The sequence below is a fragment of the Falco naumanni genome, chromosome 14, assembly GCF_017639655.2.
Source record: "Falco naumanni isolate bFalNau1 chromosome 14, bFalNau1.pat, whole genome shotgun sequence".
NCBI lineage: Eukaryota > Metazoa > Chordata > Aves > Falconiformes > Falconidae > Falco > Falco naumanni.
In genome coordinates, this window is record NC_054067.1 from 1434721 (window position 1) to 1456563 (window position 21843).

The following is a 21843-nucleotide window of genomic DNA, read 5'->3' on the forward strand; positions in this document are numbered from 1 at the left end:
GGCAGAACCCGCTTCGTCCCCCCGGCCCGGCCCGGCGGCTGCACGGTGCCCCGCGCCGCCCGGGCACCCCCGACCCGGGACCGGCACCGCCCGGGGATTCCGTCCGTTTGCTCAGGAGGGGCAGCGGGGAAGGGCAGGCCAGCGATTCCTCAGTCCTGGCCGAAACAACTGAAAGCGCGTTATTTTTTGGAGCAGGCACAGGTTCCTTTGGTAGATGTCTTTGAGGGGGGGATGGAAAAAATCCGCCATTGACCGGTTGGTGACGATGGCCATGCCGTCGGGTTCCCCAGGTCTCCCGGCCCCAGGGCGGGCAGGACCCCGGCCCCCCGGGATGCCGCCCTGCAGGCCGAGGCTCCCTTTTGGAGCCACTTGAATCCCGTGGAAGATGTCACATCACGTATTTCCCGAGGCCGTTTGCTGCCCCCCCGCCCCCCCCTTTCTCCTTGGCAGCGTCTTCACTCCCTCATTGCCACACCGGCCAGCACAGCGTTCAGTGACTTCACAGACGGGTCGCCAAGAAGCCAAAATTGTCGACAGAGACCACCAGATCAAAGGGCGCACACCAGCAGGGCGTTACATGGGGACGCGGGTGAGGAAGCTACACGTGAGCCAGGAGTGTTTATTAGAGCTGGGGGTGAAACAGGTGAAACTGGGGTGAAACAGGGAAACGCAGTGCAGAGGGGAGACGGAACAAAACGTACAATGGACAGATCCCGTTCCCTATAAGGCCACGTACCCATCAGGAACTCAAATTGGTTATAAATTATTTCTGCAGATTGTCTTCTCAAAGCGCACCTGTAGTTACAGGCCCATCTGTTTCAGTATTTTAAACAAGCCTCCTTTGACCATGGTGGGATAAGACGTCTAACGGCTGCTGCACCAGTTATCTCCCACCACTGGTACAAGGACACATAAGGAACTGCTGGCCGTGATTTTCAGAAACGAGCATTTCATCTCCCTGATCTGCTTTTGTGACCCTCTTCTTGTTCAGAAAGTAACGCCTCTAACATCTTAATAATTTAGAAACGTAGGGAGCCAAAATCGTTCATCATTTTTGAAAATCACACCTTCGTGCCTGCTGGGCTTTCAGGGGGGTGTTGTGCCATGCACCCTCAAAATAGAGCTGCCCAGTCCCCCGTCACAAACGATTTAAGGTTTCAACCTGAAGCCTGGCAGTGGCAGAGCTGTGACTGCTCTTAACGGGAGTTCTCCTCACGGAGTTGCTTCCGAGGTCATGCCTATGGTTCGGTTAAATAACTGGTACAGTGGCCTAAATAAAGCTAAGCAGCACTTGTGCTGTAAAACACGAACTTGCTAAGCTTTTGCATGCATGCCAGCTTCCATCACTAAGCGCATAAAGAATTACCTAGCTAACAATAGTCTGTGTTAGAGCTTTTGCCATCACCTATTTCCATGCAAGGGCTACTACAGAACTGACTTGGGCGCTTCGCGGTCACTCCTAATGCTTTCAACGAGCAAACTAACTCCGGACACATTTGGAGCTGCACTTTGAAGGCACAGAGCCCGACTTTCAGGTTTTGGCATTCAGGTTTCTCAACCTCTCAGCATCTGAATTAAGGGCTAAAATTATGCGATTCTGACTTCTAGTAAGTACAGCATCTGCTCGACGTTCAATTTCGTGAGCGAGCATTTGTGATGTACACAATTTAGATCAATAAGGGAGGCAGCACAGCAAGCCTTGGCCAGGTGGGGGGAAATTCAGATTTCAGTCGAGCAGTGCTCCTTGTCAGGAGAGGCGACCGAGACACCTATTCTCTGGCACGTTCTGTATGGCCATGAGACACCTACCATCAGAGGCCAAGTTAAACTACCAGGTGAAAGTGAGCGTTATCTTCCCAAACAGACAGCAGACACACATGCTGCTGCAGCAATCCACTGAGGAGTAGGCAGGAAAGGGAAATTAAAGCTGACATACAATTAGAGTAAAGGAGTCTGCAAGTGCTCCTGAAAGCCCATGGAAAGCAAATGGAAATCAGGCAGAAGCTATTTCTAGGCAGAATTTGGGGGTGAGAGAAGCAGAAATAGCCTTTTGCTATGAACTAAATTCAAACCCTCCCAAGCACCTAAATTTAGTGTTTACCACTTCTTGTATCTTCTTGTTTTGTGTCAGCTCACACACACTAAGCTGCAGCCTGATGGCAGAAATGAAAGAAAAAAAAAAAACCAAAACCAGAAAAGGTTTCTCGCAATTAGCTTAGATAGACCTAAGGCGCTCTGCCTGACTTCCAACACAGCGAGCGCTCTGGAATCTTAATGAAGTTAAAGACAGGCGGAGGGGCTCAGCACCTTTGGAAAACCAGCCCACTTATCTTTGTAGGTGACACTGCCTTATCTTGTTAGCATTGGCACTTGTCTTGTATGCAGCTGACAGCATAAACTAGCGGATGTTAAACTCATTCACTGTGATGAGGCAGTGGGAGGGAAAATAACTTGAGGAAAGCGGGGAGCAGGAATTCTGCTATCTTAGCCGGTCAGGAACTGCTAGATACATTCTCGTAAGTGCTGCTGAGGACTTTCCGCTGGCTGCCTTCTCCAGCTTTGCAAAACCCTGCAAGCAAATAAAGAGAAGGTGAACGCAGGAGCTGGGTACTGCAGAAAACACTGCATTACAGAGTGCAGTGGAGCAGACGAACGTGCTGGAATGGGACGGAAAAGGCAAGTCAGTCACATCGCATTAGGAGGCAAACAAAGCAGCCGCGTACGCAGCGAGGCAGGTGCCTCTTTCCCTCCTTCTCTCTATCATGAGGCAGAGGGAGGAAAGGAGCCTCTTTTTGTAATCTCAGTGCAGTGGCAGGGTTTCTGGCTGCCACTGTGGTGACTCCCGCCCCATCCAGATAATCAGGCAAAACAAACCCGTATCTAAGCTATTCCTTGTTGACCTGTTGACAGAATGTACAACTCTAATTTTCCCAGTGGTTTTCATCTCGAAGGACAGCAGTAACTGCCCCTGCCACTGACAGGCAGCCTCCTGGCTAGAGGAAAGTTATGGCTGCAAACAGCACCCAGCCACCTGCGGCGGGTTAGCCTGGGGCGCAAGGGGGAAGGCTTTAGTTCCCTTCCGAGAGGACTCTCAACCTCTAAGGGACATTTCTTTCATCACTCAAGCCAGCCCTCTACTCGTCTCCCCCACGTGAAGCTAACACAGCCTGGTTATCACATTATGGCCAGAGACTCTGGCTCTAAGTGAGACCCCTGGGACCAGCTCTGGCATGTTTCTAGCTAATTCTGCAACAGGGGTCACTGCTTCCCACTAAAAAGCCACAGGAAAAATCCCTGTATGGGTCACTCGGTAAATGTAAGAGTTAAACGCTTTTCAGTCAGTAAACTCCATGAGCTCTCTCATCCAGGCATTTATGCTGACGCTGTGAAGGCGCACTCACCTAGAAGAGTTTCTCGTAGCACTTGTCACAGTGGACAAGGTCCCGGTGGATGAATATTTTATCCAGAAGATCTCCCATTGCTTTGTGGCAAATTCCACACTGCCAGAGGGAAAACAAGGTGGTCGGACAGTAACCAAAGCACCATGCAGCAATGACAGCACGGAGGGGGCAGAGAAACAGTCTCTGTATTGGTCTATAAATGTGAGGGTGCCAAAGCAACGACACCTTTGAGGTTAAACTTTCTTACAATAGACAAATGCCACTGCAGGCTTCCTCCTCTCACACTCACCATTTCCACAGACTTGTAAACTTTGCAAGTTTGAGAGATTCAGCAAGAGCTGCGCTGGGGTGCAAAGGCCACAAAGCAGCAAGTCTGCCACAAGGACAAGGAGATGAGGAAAGAGGGTGCTGCTGTCCTATCAGGTAGTGATAAAGAATTCTCCTAGTCCTAATACACATTTATTTGAGGAGCTGAAAACTGGGGACACAACCAACATCTGTGACTGCCTGACGTTTCTTGTCCCGATGCAAGCACTTGGCACACACTATATACATTACTCAAAGTCTGAGGACAGAATTTGCAGCAAGATTCCTCCTCCCACCACTCCATTTCACAGCAGTGCATAGAAGGCAGTCAGTAGTCAAGGTTTTTGTTTGGGTTTTTTACCCTGAAACAATATTCGTGGCAGCAGATGTTGAGATGCTCTATTATGATCTTAGGACAGTCTCGGATCTCACGGCCACAGTAACTGCAAGCAGGTTCGCTGGCCCTGTGAAGGAACAGAAGAGTGAATTCCTCTGTAACACAACCTGGTTCCAGTCCCAGCGCTGGTACCAGAGGTTTCCTACCTAACTCCAGCACCACTCTCCATGAGATACCTGCTCCGACATGTGTTTGACTGTCAAGTGACAGTACAGAGGGGCACATTATCGCAGGGATGCAGAGACCACAAGAACAGGGCAGTGCAGATCTTAAAGTCAATGTCACTGTGTTTTCCAAAGCTCATTTACGCTTCATGCTGTTATTTCACTGAACACATATCAATATGCTAAAAAAGTAAAACCTTAAAGTTTTGTTTAACAGTTTGCTGAAACCCCCAAGGCAGCCCCGAATGGTCCCACCTCTGCAGGGGAGCGCTGGACAGGTAGCTGTGGTGGCTGTAGGTTGCTCTCTCCAAATCGGTCAAATCCACAAGGCTGCCACTGGAGACAGAAGCAAAGATCAGCACTTGGCAGTGATATATGGGAAGAATATCTCAGATGGAGTCATTAGTCATGAACCTGAAGTCCTAACTGCAACATCCCAGCTGCCTGCTCCTTGGAGAGGTTGGTCATCCCTAACCAGCTCTGAAAAGGCATTTCCCTCATAGAAGAGGCCACGCTGGCTGACGGGGCAGCGCTGCCGGCAGCACTATCTCCACCTTTGCTAGATTGATGCTGCAGATTCTCCATAGGGGTGGCAGTAACCTGCTCCCTGCCCCACACCACAACCGCTGTGCCTCGGGTCAGACCCAGAGCTGACTCTGGGCTCAGCCTGGCAGATGAGGTTTGCAGGGAGTAGGCACCCCCAAAGGCAAGCAGAGACAGAAGAGAGCTGGTGGCCCCAGCACCTAACTTCAGAGCACTGAAAAATGCATCTGGCTGCTGCTGTCCCCACGGGGAGAGCAGGATGTGGGCGGTGTGGCTGGGAAACCAGGGCACGCACCCTGAAATGGGGCTGCTTCGAGCCTGGGGCCAAGGGGGGTGGCACAGGCACATTGCAGCACTCTCCCTCCGTGCCAGGAGGAGCTGGGGGTGGCAGAAAGCCCGTGCTGCGTCAAATGCGGCTCAGGAGGGGGCTGAGAAGACCTAACAACCTTGCCAAGGCAAAGATACTGCTTCCTTTTGCTCCCTGTCTCCTCCAGTATGTTCCCAACCACATGCTCCCACCCTTGTACTCCTCGCCAGCCACGAGACCCCTCTGTGAGTCAGGTTGTCTTATTAAAATGGCAGAAAGCACAAGGCTGGGAGCACAGCTAAAAAATAGAGGGCGCCGAGGAGGGTGAGGGAGGGCAAGGGCTTCCCTGCCAGCGAGAGCCACGGCCGCCTTGGCCGTGCTGCCCACGGGCCCACAGCATGCGTCTGGCAGCTCTGGGGTTGGGACAGGCGCAGGCTGTGACCCCGACTACGGGGACCAACGTGTTTTCCACTGGCTGCTAGAGAAGAGTGGTGAAGTGCTGCGCTGGCTGCTGGGCAGGCAACCCACGAAATCCTGCCTCCACCACACTCAGTGAAACGTCTCCGGCCTCACTGGAGTCCTGATGTTTACATACAGACCCTATAAATAGCGGCTTTTTTCACTGCTTACTAAACTCCCCAATCCTGAGCTATTATGCAGGAAAAGACACGGAACACATCGCTAGCCTCACCCAGCTGAGTGCTCCCTTCTGTCTTCTGTTTGCCTGGGTTTTTTAGACACTGCAGCAATACGCTTATCTTTGGTTGCTGACATCTGCTTTGCCGACCTACAGGAAAGGCTAGAGATTTACGGAGTCTGTAATCGGCTACCACAGTAATGCCAACACAGCACTGAGGGAGGATAAATGCCAGCAGGGAGGCATCACATGGGGTGTTAACCGGCTGCCACATCAATGTAAGCGCGATGCACGCAGGGCCAAATTCTGCTCTCAGTCATGTTGGTGTCAATCTGGAGTAGCTTTACTTAGTTATCTTTGAGCAGAATACAAAAGAATGAAGATTTAAGCTTGAAAATGGCATCTTCTAAACTTTTTCTAACTCATTTTTGAGTTGAGAACCCTGAACCTCCACATTTTTCTCACCAATTCCAATCATACATTTACGTGTGCAAATGCACACTGCAGCCTGACAGTGCCCAAATATGCAGCCTAAAAACCTGCAGCGTAGTGTTCTCATCCCGTCACCCACCTTAGAGGCCAGCCCACTTAGAGGGGGAGTTTACCCCTCCACTATGAGTTGCGGGATAGATTCTGTCACAGTGCACTGCAGATATCCATCTGGGTCCCCAAAGCAGCGCTGCTGCCTTAGCAAAACTCTCTGCCCACCCAATGTAATAATCCCTCCAGGGCTAATTAGCTCAGGCACAATGGCATGCTGACGCAGTGCTAACTGTTCCAGCTCAGGAGCTTGCTTGGCATTTTAGCTGGCAAAGCCATACACTGTTGCTTTGCACACGTATGTAGACACATGACTGTCTCTGGACACTCCTCATACCTGCCATAGCGTGGGGAGGCTGATAACTCGCTGCTGTTCACGTACTCCTTCACAAAGAGGACCCCTTTTCTAGGAACGGATGGAGACAGAACAAGAAGCATTTGCATCAGAAAAGACTGGAGCTGATGAGGGACAGCGCAAGGGACCACATGTGTGCACTTGGACACTTAACGCGTGCATGAAAAGGCACAGAGTGAGATGTTGTTGTTCTTGAATAAATACTGAATATCAAGCATTGTTGCTAAATAACACCTAATATACCCCCCTCTAATTAACCCACCAAAACAAATCAAGTTAATTAAAAAGAATGGGGCGGATAATGTAACTCTTTCATCCAGTTATCCCCTGTTTTGCAAGGATAAGTCTTTTTCAAATCATGTCAGGATTATGCACACAAGTATTTAGAGAGCTTGTGATTCTGCCCATTAACATTAAAACCCTACTGGCACAGTACTACTTACACAGTGACCGTTTTGTCACTGGAGTATCTCCAGCATTTTCATCCATTATAAATTGCCACTGGTTTGATTTGAGGATCTTTTTTGCTTACAGAGCTGACCCTTCTTGCATATTCTTCCCTCTTTAAAATTCTGATTTCAAAATGACATGCCCCCATCTGTCGGTCTGTCTGCAGCTCTGTCACAGATCTAGGGGAGACACTGTGCCCACCGGCTCTCTTCCCAGAACCATGAAATGAACTAATCAGGCTCTTTCTCCATGGTGCATTTTCGTTGCAGCCTACAAGCTATGATTAATCCTTTCTTCTCATATGAGCAAACTAAGCCATGTCACAGCTAAGGAAAGAAAAGCTTTTTTTTTTTTTTCTAATTTAGCATAGACACTTCCCATGTCAAGTGTTGCAGATGAGAGTCTCCTACTTAGAAAGGTGTTGCAATAAGCAGGCTGTGGCAAGGCCAGCAGGACCCACAGCCTATGCTGACCTCTCACCACTTTGAAACCCCTCTCTAAATTGTGTAAAACTGCAGCAGTTTCTACCTCTGAGGTGGAGCCTGTGGAAACCACAAATCCCAGAATACAGCTCTGAGTTGACAGCTGCACTGTGATGGGATGCTATCTCCTGTAATATGTGACAGATCAGGATCCTACGACAGCCCCACCAAAATCCGCTTACTCGCTCATGATTGACAACAAAGGCAAACAGTCTTCCAAGAGCCCCACGTCTGTGATGAGCGTGTATGGCATGAGGAGCTCCATCATGTCCCTCCAGCTACAACATGTTATGGAGGATTCATGATTTTGCCACACTAAAGAGAAAAGACACAACTCCTACAGTGAGTTACACCCTGGTCTCTAAAAAAGGGCACCTGGAGGAAAGCACCCAGCCCATTTCTCCCTTCCGAGTGGCTCTGGCCACCATGGCCATGTCTGTGCTCTTAGCCAGAGCAGCTGAGAAATGTCCCATGGCCAGATGCCAAGCAGCAGTGCCTGGCTTGTCTTCACCAAACAGGATGGCTGCGCATAAAACCTGTATTGCAGCGGGAGGATCACAACCACCCATCGCTCTTTACCCGGCAGTGCTGGAATTGGGCTGGTACCCGGAGGCTGCTGGGCTGTTGTGTGGTAAGGTGGCAACTGGACTGCAGATCCTCTCACCCGAATTCGAGAGAAGCCTGGCGAGAGAGAGAAAAGTCCATGGGCACTGGAAACATAAGCCGTGACGTGATCCAAGCTGGCAGCCAAGAAAAGACGTACCACTACTGCTAGGAGCGCAGTTTGGGAGAGTGCAATAATAAGGCCCTTAACTGCACAGATGAATTCATCTTTATTGCAGACCAAAAAAGCCCCTTATTCTTTTCACATCTGCCACATGACAGTACTACTTCCCTGGAAAAGTGATTTGGAAATGTCTCATTTATAGGGCCACAGCAGAAACGATCAAACAAGGTCTGTACTTATTTGAAGATCTTAAGTAAATTACGTAGCCTGAATGGGAGCAGCTATGGAGGGAGACAGCACACAACACATTGCCCGAGAGGAGATGGGGACATACTGGCCAAAGTCCAACATAACTATCCCCAGCTCAGTAATTTCAAAAGTTGTATAAGGGAGAAGGCGGCAAAACTGAGGTTACTAAAATGTCTCTGTGAAATAGCTCTGCCTATCCACTCCACAACGAGACCTGCCAGTCTGCCTTGCAGGGATGAAGCTGATCTTGCCTGCAGCCAGTCCTAGGCTGTCTGAGGATCTTGTGCCTCCTGCTCACACCCACAACATACTCCCCTTTACAGATCCAACATTCAGACCTACAGTGGTGCCTCCGTAGTGTCAGACTGCACGTGGATGGGCTGACGCTGCTGCGAAGGACTGCAGAAAGCGCAGGGTGACGGTGTTCCATATTGGATAGCTCCTACCCCTTCCAACAGCCTTGTTCTGGGACAACTTCAGTCATTTAATCACTGACATTCTGGAGATAGGGATCCTCTCTCTTGGCATCCCTCTCTGCTTTTAGCGCGCTCTCTTTTTTTTTTCCCCTGTAGCCTCTGCAAAGGCCGATCACAGACCAAGGGAGGGTAGCCAGGAACCAGCCTTTCATTCTCCTGCTACTCTGTTCTGGCACCCCACATGGTGAAAAAATCTCCAGAGACAGACATACCACAGACCCTGTGCTGAGTAGCTTTTGCTAGGAATGGTTTAAGTGTAGTTCCATGCCTCTAGATCACACATCCACTCCCTGGAAACCGTTTGCCTCTCTTTCAGCTTCTGGCTTTGCTTCCTAGCTTCTCTTCCACAACAGTTTCATGGAGGTTTCCCTCACAACCATCCAGACTACCCATTTACCTGGTGCTGTTATAGTTTAAGCTGTCCATGTAGAACGGCACCCTGTGGCTTCTCTGGGAAATGGACATGGTGGTATCTCTGGGAAGGGAGTCGTGGCTATGAAAGGAAGTGATACAATCTCAAGCACTGAACTTGAGCACGTGAGGGATTCTCACAAGTGGTGAGAATCTTGGCGAAATGTCTCCCTGCTTAGTACCAAAATCATCCACACACCACTGCCATCCACACAAACAGCACCTTACTGCATGTGCTGAGACCCAGGGAATTGGTAAGAACTGGATCAGGACACTCCAGATACCGAGTAAATGTAGCAATGGGGTTTGGGTTTGGGTTTGGGTTAACAAGTCTGGATCCCACCCTTTAAGTTCTTACCGTCCAGCTGTGGGGTTAAATTCACAGTGCCCTCTGGCACTGGTGCTGTCATATCTGCTGCTCCTAGGGCTGCTTCTCCCATCATAAACTCTCCCTTCGTAATCTGGGGTAGGTCTGGCGAGGAAGCACAAAGCCCTGATTACACGATACCAGGAGTCACGGGACTCCCCACATCGGCTACCTAATATTTAGTCTCTGCAGTCACTATCACGATGTGTTCTCCCTTTGCCCTGCCCATTTCACCTGTGCTGGTGCTGCAGCATGCATACAAAGCTCTGAGACAGGGCAGCAGGCTCAAAATCTGAGAGTAAAGCTGAAGCAGTTCATAAACGGATCTGTCCTCAGTATTGTCTCCTTTCCCAGCGCTCACCGAACTCCCATCTCACACGTGTGACCTGCTGACCAGCTGGCACATCCAGGTCAGACCTGCACATTTTCACTTTTCCAAGACAGAACTCATTAGCGGAATGGCTTTAACCTGTGGGCAGAGCTCCAGCTCTTTTAATAGAGCAAATGAGCCTATAGCTTATGGTCATTCTTTTCTTGCAAGTGCCCTGGAGCACAGATTATGTTTATATTGTATATCAGCACTTTGATCCTGATTAAAGCTTGAGGCAACCGTATAACTTAACTTTAAACAATGCTGAAAAACACTGCAAATCAATGCTGCATTAAAGAGAGAAAGAGGGACAGGCTAAGCTCATCATAAGATGAGAAAAGCCCTGCTCTGGGCAAGACATGCATTTGGTTTGCGATATAAACCCAAGGGCAGGAATGAAGCTCGAGTTTCTTGCACTGCAGAGACATGTTGGCATCATGCAATGCCAGGGGGGTGGTAACAGGCCATGGAGTACAATAAAGTACAAAAAATCCCATTTTTTCTAGTCCTAGTTTGCAGGTGCCTCCAAAAGCAAACAAGAGCCTTGTGACACCAACTTTCCCAAAAATGCTAAAAGAGGTGCAGGTTACATTCAGACCACATGAATGTAGATATAGACATAAACAGAACTGGACTGCTTCTCCATGATCCTCTCTGCAGAGGAGAAACAGATGTGGTCATCTGTCAGGTTTCCAGGCACTGTGCAGGCGGTCTGAATACAGCCTGCTAAGAACTCTCCAGCGTTACAGAGCAACTATCAGCTCAGATCTCCTGAATCCCTTCTTCAGCCCTCCAGGTCCTAAAACGATCTTGTTCTACGTGTTGTGAGACCTGGCAATACTGTTACTCCCTCTGGGAACAAAACCCTGTTCTCGCTTCCTGCTGCAGCCATCGTACAACCTGGACCAGAGCTTCTGTCAAATATTTCCATGCCAGCAGCTCTCCCTGTCTCTGCATCCCATCCCTAAACCCTTACCTTCTGGTGCTGAATACTTGGCTGTCTACATAGGACGGTATCCTGTGACTGGGTGCTGACACGCTGGTGTTAAAAGGCTGGCGGTCCATGTACAGTGGCATGGGATGCTGGGTCTCATATGCACTGACAGCACTCTCTTTTGAGCTGAAGTTAGACCTGCTAAAGAATTAGAGCCAATTTGACCATAAAGCCAATGACTGTACTTGCTATGACCAGCTCACACAAGCATTCAGAATTTGCTGGAGTTGGATTCATGCCTCTTTCTATAGGCAATGAGGAAAACCCGGGACACCACGCTGGTAATAGGTTCTTAACGGGTTCTGAAGGTCAGGGGAAATGGCAGGGGTCTGTACTACTTCCCCTCACCTACACAAGCTGAATTCTCAGCACAATGAAATGCTGCAAGATTCAGCAGTTGTCTAAGTTGATTTGTTATCTGAAATGAAATATGTGGGTTGAATCCTAAACCTAATACTCCTTTTGTCAGTATCATCTGATTGGTGTATGCTGGGCAAATTTACACAGGTTTAGGACTTCAGCCAGAAGCAGGAATAGCAAAGGACGAGGATTTGAGAGCCACTGATGGGGAGAAACAACGGGATGGTCCCACTGTACCTGGCTGCCACTGGGTGAGGCTCGCCGTGCCTCCAGTCTCCTGGGCTCTCAGGGTGACTATCTGTGGCGGGGTGAGCTTGTTCTTCATAAGGTGGGGTGACCCTGGTCAGGGAGGAAAAGCCTGTTAGGAGCTTTAGCACTTAGTGTCTAAATCTGTAGGGAGTAAATGCAGTAACATTGTGATGATGTTGGTTTCTGAATTCATTAGCCAAGAAATGAGCATTCATAATGATGCACAATGCCTTTTAGCAGGGCAACAGGGAGAACACAAGATGTGTGAGACAGCAGCAGAGCATGCCTGGTCCCCTGGCTTCGTACCTTTCCCGGAATGGGTCAGATTCATTTGCATGTTGGGTCTCTGGAGCAGCGATGCTGCCTTCTCTAGGTAGAGTGCTGGATCTGCCAAGACAGAACACCATTAGGGTCTGCAGAAGTGCCACTGTGCATTGAGTTACTGTAGGATGTAGGTGCAAGCCCTGGAGAATCTCCTGCCTCAAGAAAAGTACAATAACCCCACATGGGAATATGCCAGGTAATCCAAAGAGATGTGAAAAACAAAACCAAAGAAAAAACCAGAGGGAAAATACAGATCTCTTAAAAAATAAGGCTGAAAGGAAAGAAAAATAAAGCTCCTGATGAACACCAGTTACCTGTTTACTTTTTCAAAACCTGACATTTTAATTCTGGTCATTTATTTATGACCATTATGGGTCATCCAGTACCTCTGCGTCACATTTCAGACTGCTAAGAGCATGAGCTGGTGCCATTTGGGTACCATCTCAGGAGTGTATCCACTGAATAAACCCACTGCAGAGCCACCATGGATTTGCACCTGTCTACATTAATCTAGGGAAAAGTTTGTTCGCCTGTTCTGGTTTTGTATGTTTGTGCACACCAGTCCCTCTGGGAACACTGATAACCTGTAGAAAATCCAAAACTGGTGGGATCCCTGCATCAGAACTGCATTTAATTATACTAAGAAACTGTCAAAACGCTTTCAAAGATCCCACCCTGAAACATTAAGGTTGATGAAAGAGGATTCAGCCTCGCACTTGCTACTAGTAGAGGGCTTCCTTTCACCAGCATTAGTTTGAAGCCTGCAAGTTCACTAACGGGGTACGCCAGAAAATGACTGGTACAGTCACCCTGGTGAAAGGAAGATCAATTTGGTTTGATTCTTTTGCAGCAAAGGTAGATCCTTAAACTCTTCCTTCTAGCAAAACACTAATGTTCTGTAATGTTCAAAACGCTAGTGAGCTATAGATTCCCATTCAGGGTGGGATGTTCTGAAGGCCTAAAGAAGACATGCTTGTCCAGGAGCTCAGACTGAAAATCAATTTACTGAACAGGGCAAGAGATAACTCCTAAGTCCTTCAGTGGAGTGACGCAGCAGAAGCACTCCTGACTGCTTCCTTGCTAAGTCTGATCCAAAGTCACCTGCACCTGGAAGCACTAAGACACTCAGATCAGGACTCCACATTTCTCTCAGTAACTTGCTAAGCTTGAGGGCTTATGCAAAGGGAGTATGTGGACTGGGGGAGGCATGGAGCAGGCAACAGATGGAGTTTTATCCATCTTGGTCACTTTGCTGGGGGCTACTGGAGAGAAAGGGGAAGTTTTCTCTCTGTAACATTTTTTCTTCAGCAGTCTAACTTTTACTTACATTCCTGGGGACTGGCAACAGCTGCTTCTCTGCATGATGAACTACAATTTGGAGTATTTGTGGTACATCCAGGACAGCTCCGTTCATCAGGAGAACCCAGGAGGACAGGACAGTGACACCATTGCTCTCTCCCTACTGCTTTTCCCAGTGCCCCTTCCTGAGCTCCCTCCTCCACAGTCCTCACTAACTGCACTCTGCTGTCCCACCACTCGCTACCTTTCTCCATGCGCTCACAAAGCCCAGCTTGGCGACTCCTAAACTCAAACACACCGTCCTCAGTCCCTTTTCCAGAACCACCTGCAGTAAATTCCCCATGTTCTCTCATCAGAAAAAGGCAGTCCATTATTTCTCTTGCCTTCTTGAAGTGACTTCTTCACTCTGCACGCAGGGCGATACTCCCTTGTTAATGTCCACACTCCCACTAGCGCTGTCCTTGGAGCATGGCACGGACCTGGGGGAGAAGAGCAGCCCACTTTACAAGTTGATTTGAAGATGAGTTGCTCACTGAAACACACGCACAAGCGAAGCCCAATTTGACCAAAGCCTCAACTCTTCAGTTTTAGGGGGAAAATACAGACAAAAGCAAAGAAATCAGTCCTCAAAGTCCTTCCATTCAGACATTCAGCCCTGCACTGTTGCTGAAGGCACGGAGACAGCCACCACAAACCCGGTGGAGTCACAGGCCAGTGGGAAGGAGAACGGTGCTGTGCCCAGAGTACAGCCTGAGACCTGACGCTAACTGGAGAAATTCAGAAATGAGACCCAGCGTCACCATGGAGGTGTTACCCCATGCCAGATTAGGCTTCTTATAGGCATGTGTCTCCAGAGGCAGGCTCTGCTTCCACATTTAGGGTCTAGGCAGCAACTCCTGGCAGTCCAGCTGGACAGCGTTTGGTGCCTTTAGCTACTGAGGATGTTTTCTCCACCACGGTAAAAGGTTCACTCAGTAGAAGCAGCACTAGAACCAGGCACAAAAGGGGAGCCTGGGAGAAGATTTTATCAGCATGTCGGGAAAGACATGCAAGGAATTAACCCTACAGGAAAAGGCAGGGCAGGTAATTGTCTGATTCCTTACCTATTCAAGCTGGGTTCATGTTCAGTATGTTCCTTCAACTTTGGAGGCTTTGGGTGGACATCATGGTCAGGAGGCTCTTGTCCCTTCTCAGTATGGTTGGTTGAGTCTGAAAACCTGAAGTAAAGATCTGTGCTTAAGGCAGTGGAGAAAAAACATGCTGGGGTGTGTAGACATCCATTCCCAAAACAGGAGCCATCAGGCACGGAGCAGCAAACACTGTTTGGCCAGACCTATTCCAAACAGCCAAATCTGTACCAAAATCTGGTACCAAATCTGATGGGAATCATGTGCCCAGATCCCATTCTAGCTTGCAGCATGGTAGCTAAAGGCCTTTCATCCAAGACTGTCACAGAAGGAAAATGTTAGGCACAGGAGAAAGCACTCATGTCAGCATTCCTCAGACTGATGGTTAGATGCTTCCAATTCCTGGGTGCAAAGCAGAGGAGCTGTTCTGTGGTCTCAGTTACATTGGGAACAGAATAAGATGTGGAGAATTATGAAGTGAACAGATAAGGCGGGTGAGTTCTACGGACCACTTACCCTTCTTGGATCAGCTCTGGTTTATAGTCATCTGAGGCCTGCATGCTCTCATGCCCCCCTTCTCCAGGGGTGCTCCCCTCTTTGAAACCTTGGGAAGACCTAGCAAAGGAAAAGAAACTCCACTCACGGCTACAGGCACAAGCACCTGAAAAGCTCAGTTCAGTGCACACTGAGAAAAAAGAAGGGTTTGGTGGAGGATATTGCACGGGCTAAGCTGTAACCAGCACAATGAAGCACTGACTTCAGCACGACACAAAACACTACTGAACTGCTTGGAATTCAGTGGATGGGTCAAGCAGCGACATTTTCACACACTGAAGTCAGCTCTTGAAAATACCAGTCCATGACTTTAGGCAAACATGCTGCTTTCTAGCACAACAGCAGACCTGCAGAGTATCAGATTTATTGTGGCTATCTCATACATCAGAATGTGTATGCCAGGACGGGCATCACACCTGATACAGTGTCTGATAATACCTGAGGCTGAATTTGTCATGTTCCTCCCCGTCCAATATTCTGAAAGTTATTTTTGTAGCCAGACTCACTCATTCAGCATACCCAACGATATCACTCAACACAGCTTCATCTCCCCTTGCCTTTCTACTCAGACTCCCTTTCCTTACGATGCACGTTGACTTTGCACTGGACCTTTGGAGTAACTGCTTCTGTCTCTCAGAGAAGAGTTGGACCTACTTTTTAGCTCACTGGGTTTCTGTTTGTTTATCTAGTAGGGTAGGACACCCCCTCCCCAGGGGAGCACTGTAGCTGCCTCCACTAAGTTTTTAGGGTGTACAGTGCTGTAGAAGCAATGACGACAGTTGTTTTGCTGTTCTTCCTGTGAGCATTCAGAGACCTTTGCCATCTCCACACTAGGGTGTAAAATCCAAAGTGCTCAACAGCTGTACCAGTCCCTGCGAATGGACCCCCAGGGGCATGCCCCAACAGTCCTGCTGCCCCAGCTCCTACCTGGCTCCGTGTCTTGGGCTTCTCCCTGCAGAAGGCAAGGGAGAAGTGGGTGATGCACACTCCCATCCCACCCCAGGACTGGTACAGGATGTGGTAGACATCTCTGCCCAGACTCAAGCACAGGACAGGCGGAGCTGAAAGGAGATGCTGCAAGGCTAGGGGCTGCTGGGAAGAAATTGGGAAATGCTAAATGCATTTGTTGTGTGGTTAGTCTTCAGTAAACGCAGTAGGGAATTTACTGCTTTAATGGATTCTGGACTGTGGAGCAGTTTAGAGCTGCTTGGACAAATGGCCCTTATTATGCTCTTGTTCTTGTGCTTGGTATTTCCTGAGCAATCAGTACTTTCAAGGCTTTCAACAATGACAAAGAACATATTAGCAAACACGGGGTTAGCACCCCAGGTCCTTACGTTTCTTCATTCCAGTAAGGCTTGCTGTATGCTGGAACCTCAGGACTCGTGTACCTGCTCTCTTGGGTGTTGCTTCTCTCCTCGTAGCCCAGAGCAGATCTGATAATCAAAGAAATGCCCGTTACATCTTTAACAACTGGCACATGAACCCTTGCACTAGTGAATACTATCTACTCACCAGGCAAGGCTTGTGTCAATCTGTACCACTCACTGTCCCGCACCAGGGTTTTTCTCTAGGGACCATACTTAAACTACAGTTGCATTTCAGTGTGTTTCAGCTGCCTTTCAGCTCCCTTGCTGCTGCTCCACTTCACTGGATTACCAGTGAATGAGAAGGTAGTGACTGAACCCCGCCAAGCACACAAACACAAAGAGAAGAAAAAACCCCGCGATGCTTGGCTCCTATTAAAGAAGATGGAGGAGGGACACAACGCAAACCTCTTGGCTTATTTTCCAAGCTGTGTTTTAAACTTCAGCACATTTGCCTTCATCCTTGGGACAAAAGCTGTGAAAAGAAGCCTCCTCCTGTGCCTGCCCCATTCAGATTTCCCTTAATCCTCAGTATTACTTACTCATTAAATTTACCACACTTTTACCTTTTAAAGGAATATTCTGTGTCATCTAGGTGCACAGGGGCTCTCTCAGTAGGAGGAAAAAGGACATCAGACTGTAAGCTAGACCTGTCAAAAAAAGGAAGGAATCTCAGCTTGATAGCTTGCCAAAGGTGTCAAGGGGGACTTGTATGAAATAACAACATTGCACTTTATATGAGAGCAGAAAACAGAAAGTAATTTTTCTCAGAGAACTAATTTTCCTTCAGGAAAAAAAAGACATTTTCACTACCTCTAATCAAGAGGAATAGAGGCTGTTAGCAGAACTAATGCAGTTACTTGGCCTCAGTTTATACATCTTGGCTGGATACAAGGCTGTTCTGGCCTGGCACAGGATCATGCACCTGGGACAAAGTACAACACAAACAGCTTTGGGGAAGATGTTCCTTCATCACTCTAGGTCTTGGGATTTACAGCACCTTACTGGGAGCCTTGTAATCCTCCTCACCTCAGCTACGAAGCTTGAAGACATCATTTACTCACCTCAAGTCCTTTGGTACACAAATACATGGAGTTAAGACCCAAAATAACGGACTAAAGTGAATGAAGAAAGCAGCTTCAGGGAGATTGGTGTGTTTGCTGTCAACAGCAGCAGTTCTTTCCTGATCTGCACCTCTGACACTGTCAGGGGAGCAGGTATGCTCTAAAAAGAATGTGGCATGGAGACACTTTTGAGATCAACGCTAAAAGCAATGACAAAGCTGCTGTATCTGCTTCCAGGCTACTTTTGTAGAAAGAAGTTGATGTGTAACACCGAACAGAAAGAATGCTGTTCCCACTGTTTAGCCACCTAGGCTTTTCTGACTCCCTTTGCTTTGTTGCCCAATTTGGATTCTGCTTCCAGCTCTACTCTGGATGTGTTACTTTTATTCTCACACACACATTTGGCTTCTGTGAGCAGCACTGTCAGTCCCAGCACTAGGCTCTGACCTTGCAGGTTCAGGCTCTGCATCATCCAGGTAGTGAGAGGTCTCGTACCGATGGTGCAGCTTTTCTGTAGCATCTGCAGGTATGTCCCTGCAACCAGAGTTGGACTTGGTAAGGGAGGGAGATTTGTGGGTCACAGAAGGAAGCTTAGCAAGTTGGAGAACAGAGTAAGAAGCAAAAATATCAAACATGAGATTTTCCTGTCTCAAACATAACACGTTTTTCTCCTTCCTGCTTAGCTCAGTAAATTTTCTGCAGCAGACCTGAAGGGCAGTGACATAAATCCAACCAACTCATGCTACTGCAAGGAAAGAAGCTGAAAAGTCCCAGTCCATTTTGAGCTGGTGGATCAAGTCCACCCCCTATTTTGCAAGTGCAAGAAAGTGCTGCTCTCGGAACACATTTGTCAGGGCAGTGCTAGGTCAGGAAAAGAGACGTCTTACTCTAAAACTGAGCAGAAAAACTGAATTTTACACTGGTAATAGTTTTGTGCTTACTTTGGTGGGTAAAATCCATTGTTGACTTCTGTGTGTTCAGTATAACTGAAAAGAAGAGACATCAACTTTAGAAAGCATGTTTGGTTTGGGTAATGTTCTACAATTATTTTCTTATGCATTTAATGAAAGAGAGAGGAGAAAATCCCTAAAACTTCCTAGAGACTTTCCTTAGTATATTTCTACAGGTAAAATGGCAAGAAACTTTGGGGAAATTCAGTGCATACGAAGTACAAAGGAGCATTTAGTTACTCTGAACATCATCAACATATGACAGATGTCAGTGGTATAGAAATTCAAGCCAGGACTCTTCCAAAAACAGTGGGATGTCCTACAGCCTACAGCTGCAACCAGGCACCTCCATCTGCCTGCACAGAAGGGGAGGCAAAGCCCTGACATCCTCTGGCTTGTCTCAGGGGAGCTGACAAAACGGGAAACTTCAGGTGTCTTGATTCACAAATTGTACATTTCTGCTTTCTGGCTTCCAGGCTGTGGGCAGCGAACAGCCCAGAAGTGAACATCTCTCGCTGAACTTCTCTTCTGCACACCGCAGGGGCGATGCCTTCCCTCCCTCACTTCCTCTTCCTTGGGCAGGACAGAAGCACAGCCACTGCTCTTCACAGTTTGTGACCTTTCTTGATTTGTGTATCAATTTTTCCCAGCAAGGGTGCAGACTCCCTAGAAAAGGGACTGCCACAGAGACTGCCACAGGCAGGAACGGAGTTGGTTTAGTCGCCTTCAGTGGATCGCTGAGCAGTACTCTCAGATTCACAGAGGTTTCTAGATCAAATTAAATCAGCATTTTCCAGAGGGAGGTGTGCCTCCAGCAAGGCCCACGGCAGCAGTGAAGAGCAGCACGGTGTGGAGCCCTGGCTAAGGAGACCCACTGGCTATCAGCTTGGTCACATGCCAGAAACGCTGGTGTGCATGAGAGGGGCAAGATCCTGCCAAGGTCCTGTCAGGGGCAGGTGACTGTCATACACACAAAAGGCAGAGTGGCCATGGTGGATTTCACTTGAGCTTTTGGAGACAAGAGCCAGCTCAGCTACACTGTACTGCCTGTCATTATGGGATCTTTAACCACTTTCCACAATACCTTAAGAGTCAGGACACAATTTTTTGGTTGTTTGGGTTTTTTAGGGGGTCTCTTGTTGCAAAAGTAAATAGTTAGGTGGGGGGTGGAAGCCTACAGAGACATTCAGTGGGAACCTCTCTATAATGTAAAAAAAAAAAAAAAAAAAGTAAAAAAATTATATTGCAGAATTGGTTTAGGTTTGGGAATAAACCTGGAAAATGCCGAAATTACCCACAAAAGTTATTATTTTTTTCTATCCTAGAAACTAAATTAAAAAATTGGAACAAAATATTAAATGATTTTATTAAACAGCGTAGTGTTTTCTTTTTCTACCCCTTCTTATATAGAATTTTAGAGAAACTGCTACAGTTCTGCAAAGCACAGGCTGAACTGTGCTTTTCCATCAGTAAATATCCATGCAGAATTTCCAGGCAGCTCAGGAGCAGCAGTTTATGGTTTGCAGAATGCTCAAGCCAATACAGGAATTTCACACTAACTCTACCTTCCATTTGTGGAAACCACAGTTGCTCTGGGGGCCAGTTCATCCCACTTTTCCTTCGGAGGTTTGTCACTAGAAAAAGGAAAATCCAGTGAGATATGACCTGACATATTTATATTGTCTCACCCTAGAGCAGTCTGCCGACGCGATTAGGAGGAGCACGAAGTGGGGCTAACTCAACATACTGGGAGAGGAAGGGCCAAGCTTTCCGAGACCACGGGCCCAACTACAGTGCGTGGGTTACTCGGTTCATGGGTCACACCGCTCCCTGCAGCGAGGCACTGCTTGCCTCTTTGCCTGGGTGAGCCTAAGCGCCCTACAACAGTTGTTCTCTCTCTACTCACGGGCCAGAAAGGCCATCCTGCGGGTCCACCAGCTGGACCCTACACCCATCTTTCACTCCCCCAGACCTGTCATGCTGTGCGTCTGTCTCCTTCCTTCCCTGCCAATTACTCTGTCTCCAGTTTTAGGTGGCTTAAGTAATGAGGCATCCTCTAATTTCTCTGGGAGACTGCCTCACAATTAGGAGCAGCTATGTGACCCGAATGACCCCAAGCACAATGAGTGCATTGTAACCAGGCTGTCCCTGCGATGACATACAAGGATGTATTTATGGGCCCCAGTTGAATGACCATGACAATAGTCCAGCCTCTACCTTTTCTCAAGCACCCTAGATTTTGCTTCAGCCCGAGAGACCAGTTTGGGAACATTTCTAGCTTTATCTTCACAGGTGGAGTGAGCTGCAATTAACTGTATATTCTACACAAATTAACTTAGTGAATCCAAGCCGCCTACAGCGGCTTAGGCACAACAGAATGAAAGGTGAGGCCACATGTACAACTCTGCCTACTTCAGTCTAGACACAGCCAAAACATTCAGAGGGATAACACTGAGAACAAAAAGAGCCCTGCTAATACGGGGCATATTTTAAAAATCTGAACATCCCCTGCGTGCAGTCCACAGGATAAAGGCTACTGGCCATAAGCGTACAAGGAGGGAGTGATGTCACTCCCAGGAGGGCCAGAAGCTTCCCTGCTCTCAACTGCAAATTCCCTGTCTCACCTGTGCAGCTACACAGTGCCAGAGCTCTGCCCTTTAATGTGTCCAGAACCTGTACCCATGCCTTCAGGTTCCCAGTCAATTCCTTCTTTCTTAGGTTTTCCTCCATACAATAGAGCTTTTTACACTTCGTCTTTTTGTCCAGCCACCCTTTCAGACTTTCTACAGGGTGCAGAGGAACAGAACCAATGTTAGCAGGAGCCACCAGCAACTGAGGTTCAACAAATCCCTCACAGGTGTAAGAAGCTCCCCAGGGAATGGCAGTGGGAGGGCAATCAGCATAGTTAAAAAAAAAAAACAACAACCTAAAAAAAATATGGATGAAGTAGGCTCTTTAGGGACTGAGCCAGAGAGGAGAATCCTTGAGGGAGGTGAAGGAAGAGTAGAGAAAACTGACAAACTCGCAGCTTAGCAAGCAGATGATGCTCTTGGAGTGCAGCCCAGGACCATGACTGGAGAGATCCCATCTGTTTGAGACCACTAGCAGGTATATATTATTTCTGAGCAAAAAGCAGGTTTATGCCTTATATTCAGCAGCACAGATAAGCCTTTCTTAACTCCTTACCCATCCCCATGCTGTGACACCATTTCAGGTGAGGGTTTTCCATTAGGGACTTGTCTGTTTTTACCATTTCTGCAAGAAAACAGCAAGAACAATTAGGTAGGGAGTTGAGGGGACACAATGTGAGATATAAGAACAGTACAGCAAGGTGCGTGTTGGGAAGTGTGCTGTGCACAGTGCAGGGATTGG

General features: G+C 48.1%; 1 protein-coding gene across 3 annotated transcripts in view; it reads right to left on the reverse strand.

The window, feature by feature from the left end:
* Nucleotides 1-614: 614 nt before the first annotated feature.
* ZNF185 (zinc finger protein 185 with LIM domain) overlaps nucleotides 615-21843 on the reverse strand; it is a 49857-nt gene continuing 28628 nt past the window's right edge. Inside the window, exons 14-33 of one of the 3 annotated variants that reach the window (XM_040614819.1) lie at nucleotides 21658-21726; nucleotides 20037-20105; nucleotides 18463-18507; nucleotides 17969-18055; nucleotides 17024-17107; nucleotides 16428-16526; nucleotides 15052-15150; nucleotides 14512-14625; nucleotides 13792-13887; nucleotides 12092-12172; nucleotides 11774-11875; nucleotides 11159-11314; nucleotides 9804-9917; nucleotides 9432-9527; nucleotides 8162-8263; nucleotides 6633-6701; nucleotides 4524-4604; nucleotides 4069-4171; nucleotides 3402-3500; nucleotides 615-2569 (exon numbers count right to left, since the gene is read on the reverse strand). In XM_040614819.1, the coding sequence (XP_040470753.1) occupies nucleotides 3402-3500; nucleotides 4069-4171; nucleotides 4524-4604; nucleotides 6633-6701; nucleotides 8162-8263; nucleotides 9432-9527; nucleotides 9804-9917; nucleotides 11159-11314; nucleotides 11774-11875; nucleotides 12092-12172; nucleotides 13792-13887; nucleotides 14512-14625; nucleotides 15052-15150; nucleotides 16428-16526; nucleotides 17024-17107; nucleotides 17969-18055; nucleotides 18463-18507; nucleotides 20037-20105; nucleotides 21658-21726 (1765 nt within the window). In that variant the 3' untranslated portion in view covers nucleotides 615-2569. Of the gene's footprint in view, nucleotides 2570-3401; nucleotides 3501-4068; nucleotides 4172-4523; nucleotides 4605-6632; nucleotides 6702-8161; nucleotides 8264-9431; nucleotides 9528-9803; nucleotides 9918-11158; nucleotides 11318-11773; nucleotides 11876-12091; nucleotides 12173-13791; nucleotides 13888-14511; nucleotides 14626-15051; nucleotides 15151-16427; nucleotides 16527-17023; nucleotides 17108-17968; nucleotides 18056-18462; nucleotides 18508-20036; nucleotides 20106-21657; nucleotides 21727-21843 lie in introns of all 3 variants that reach the window. The other 2 variants (XM_040614817.1, XM_040614820.1) reach the window with 2 other exon arrangements.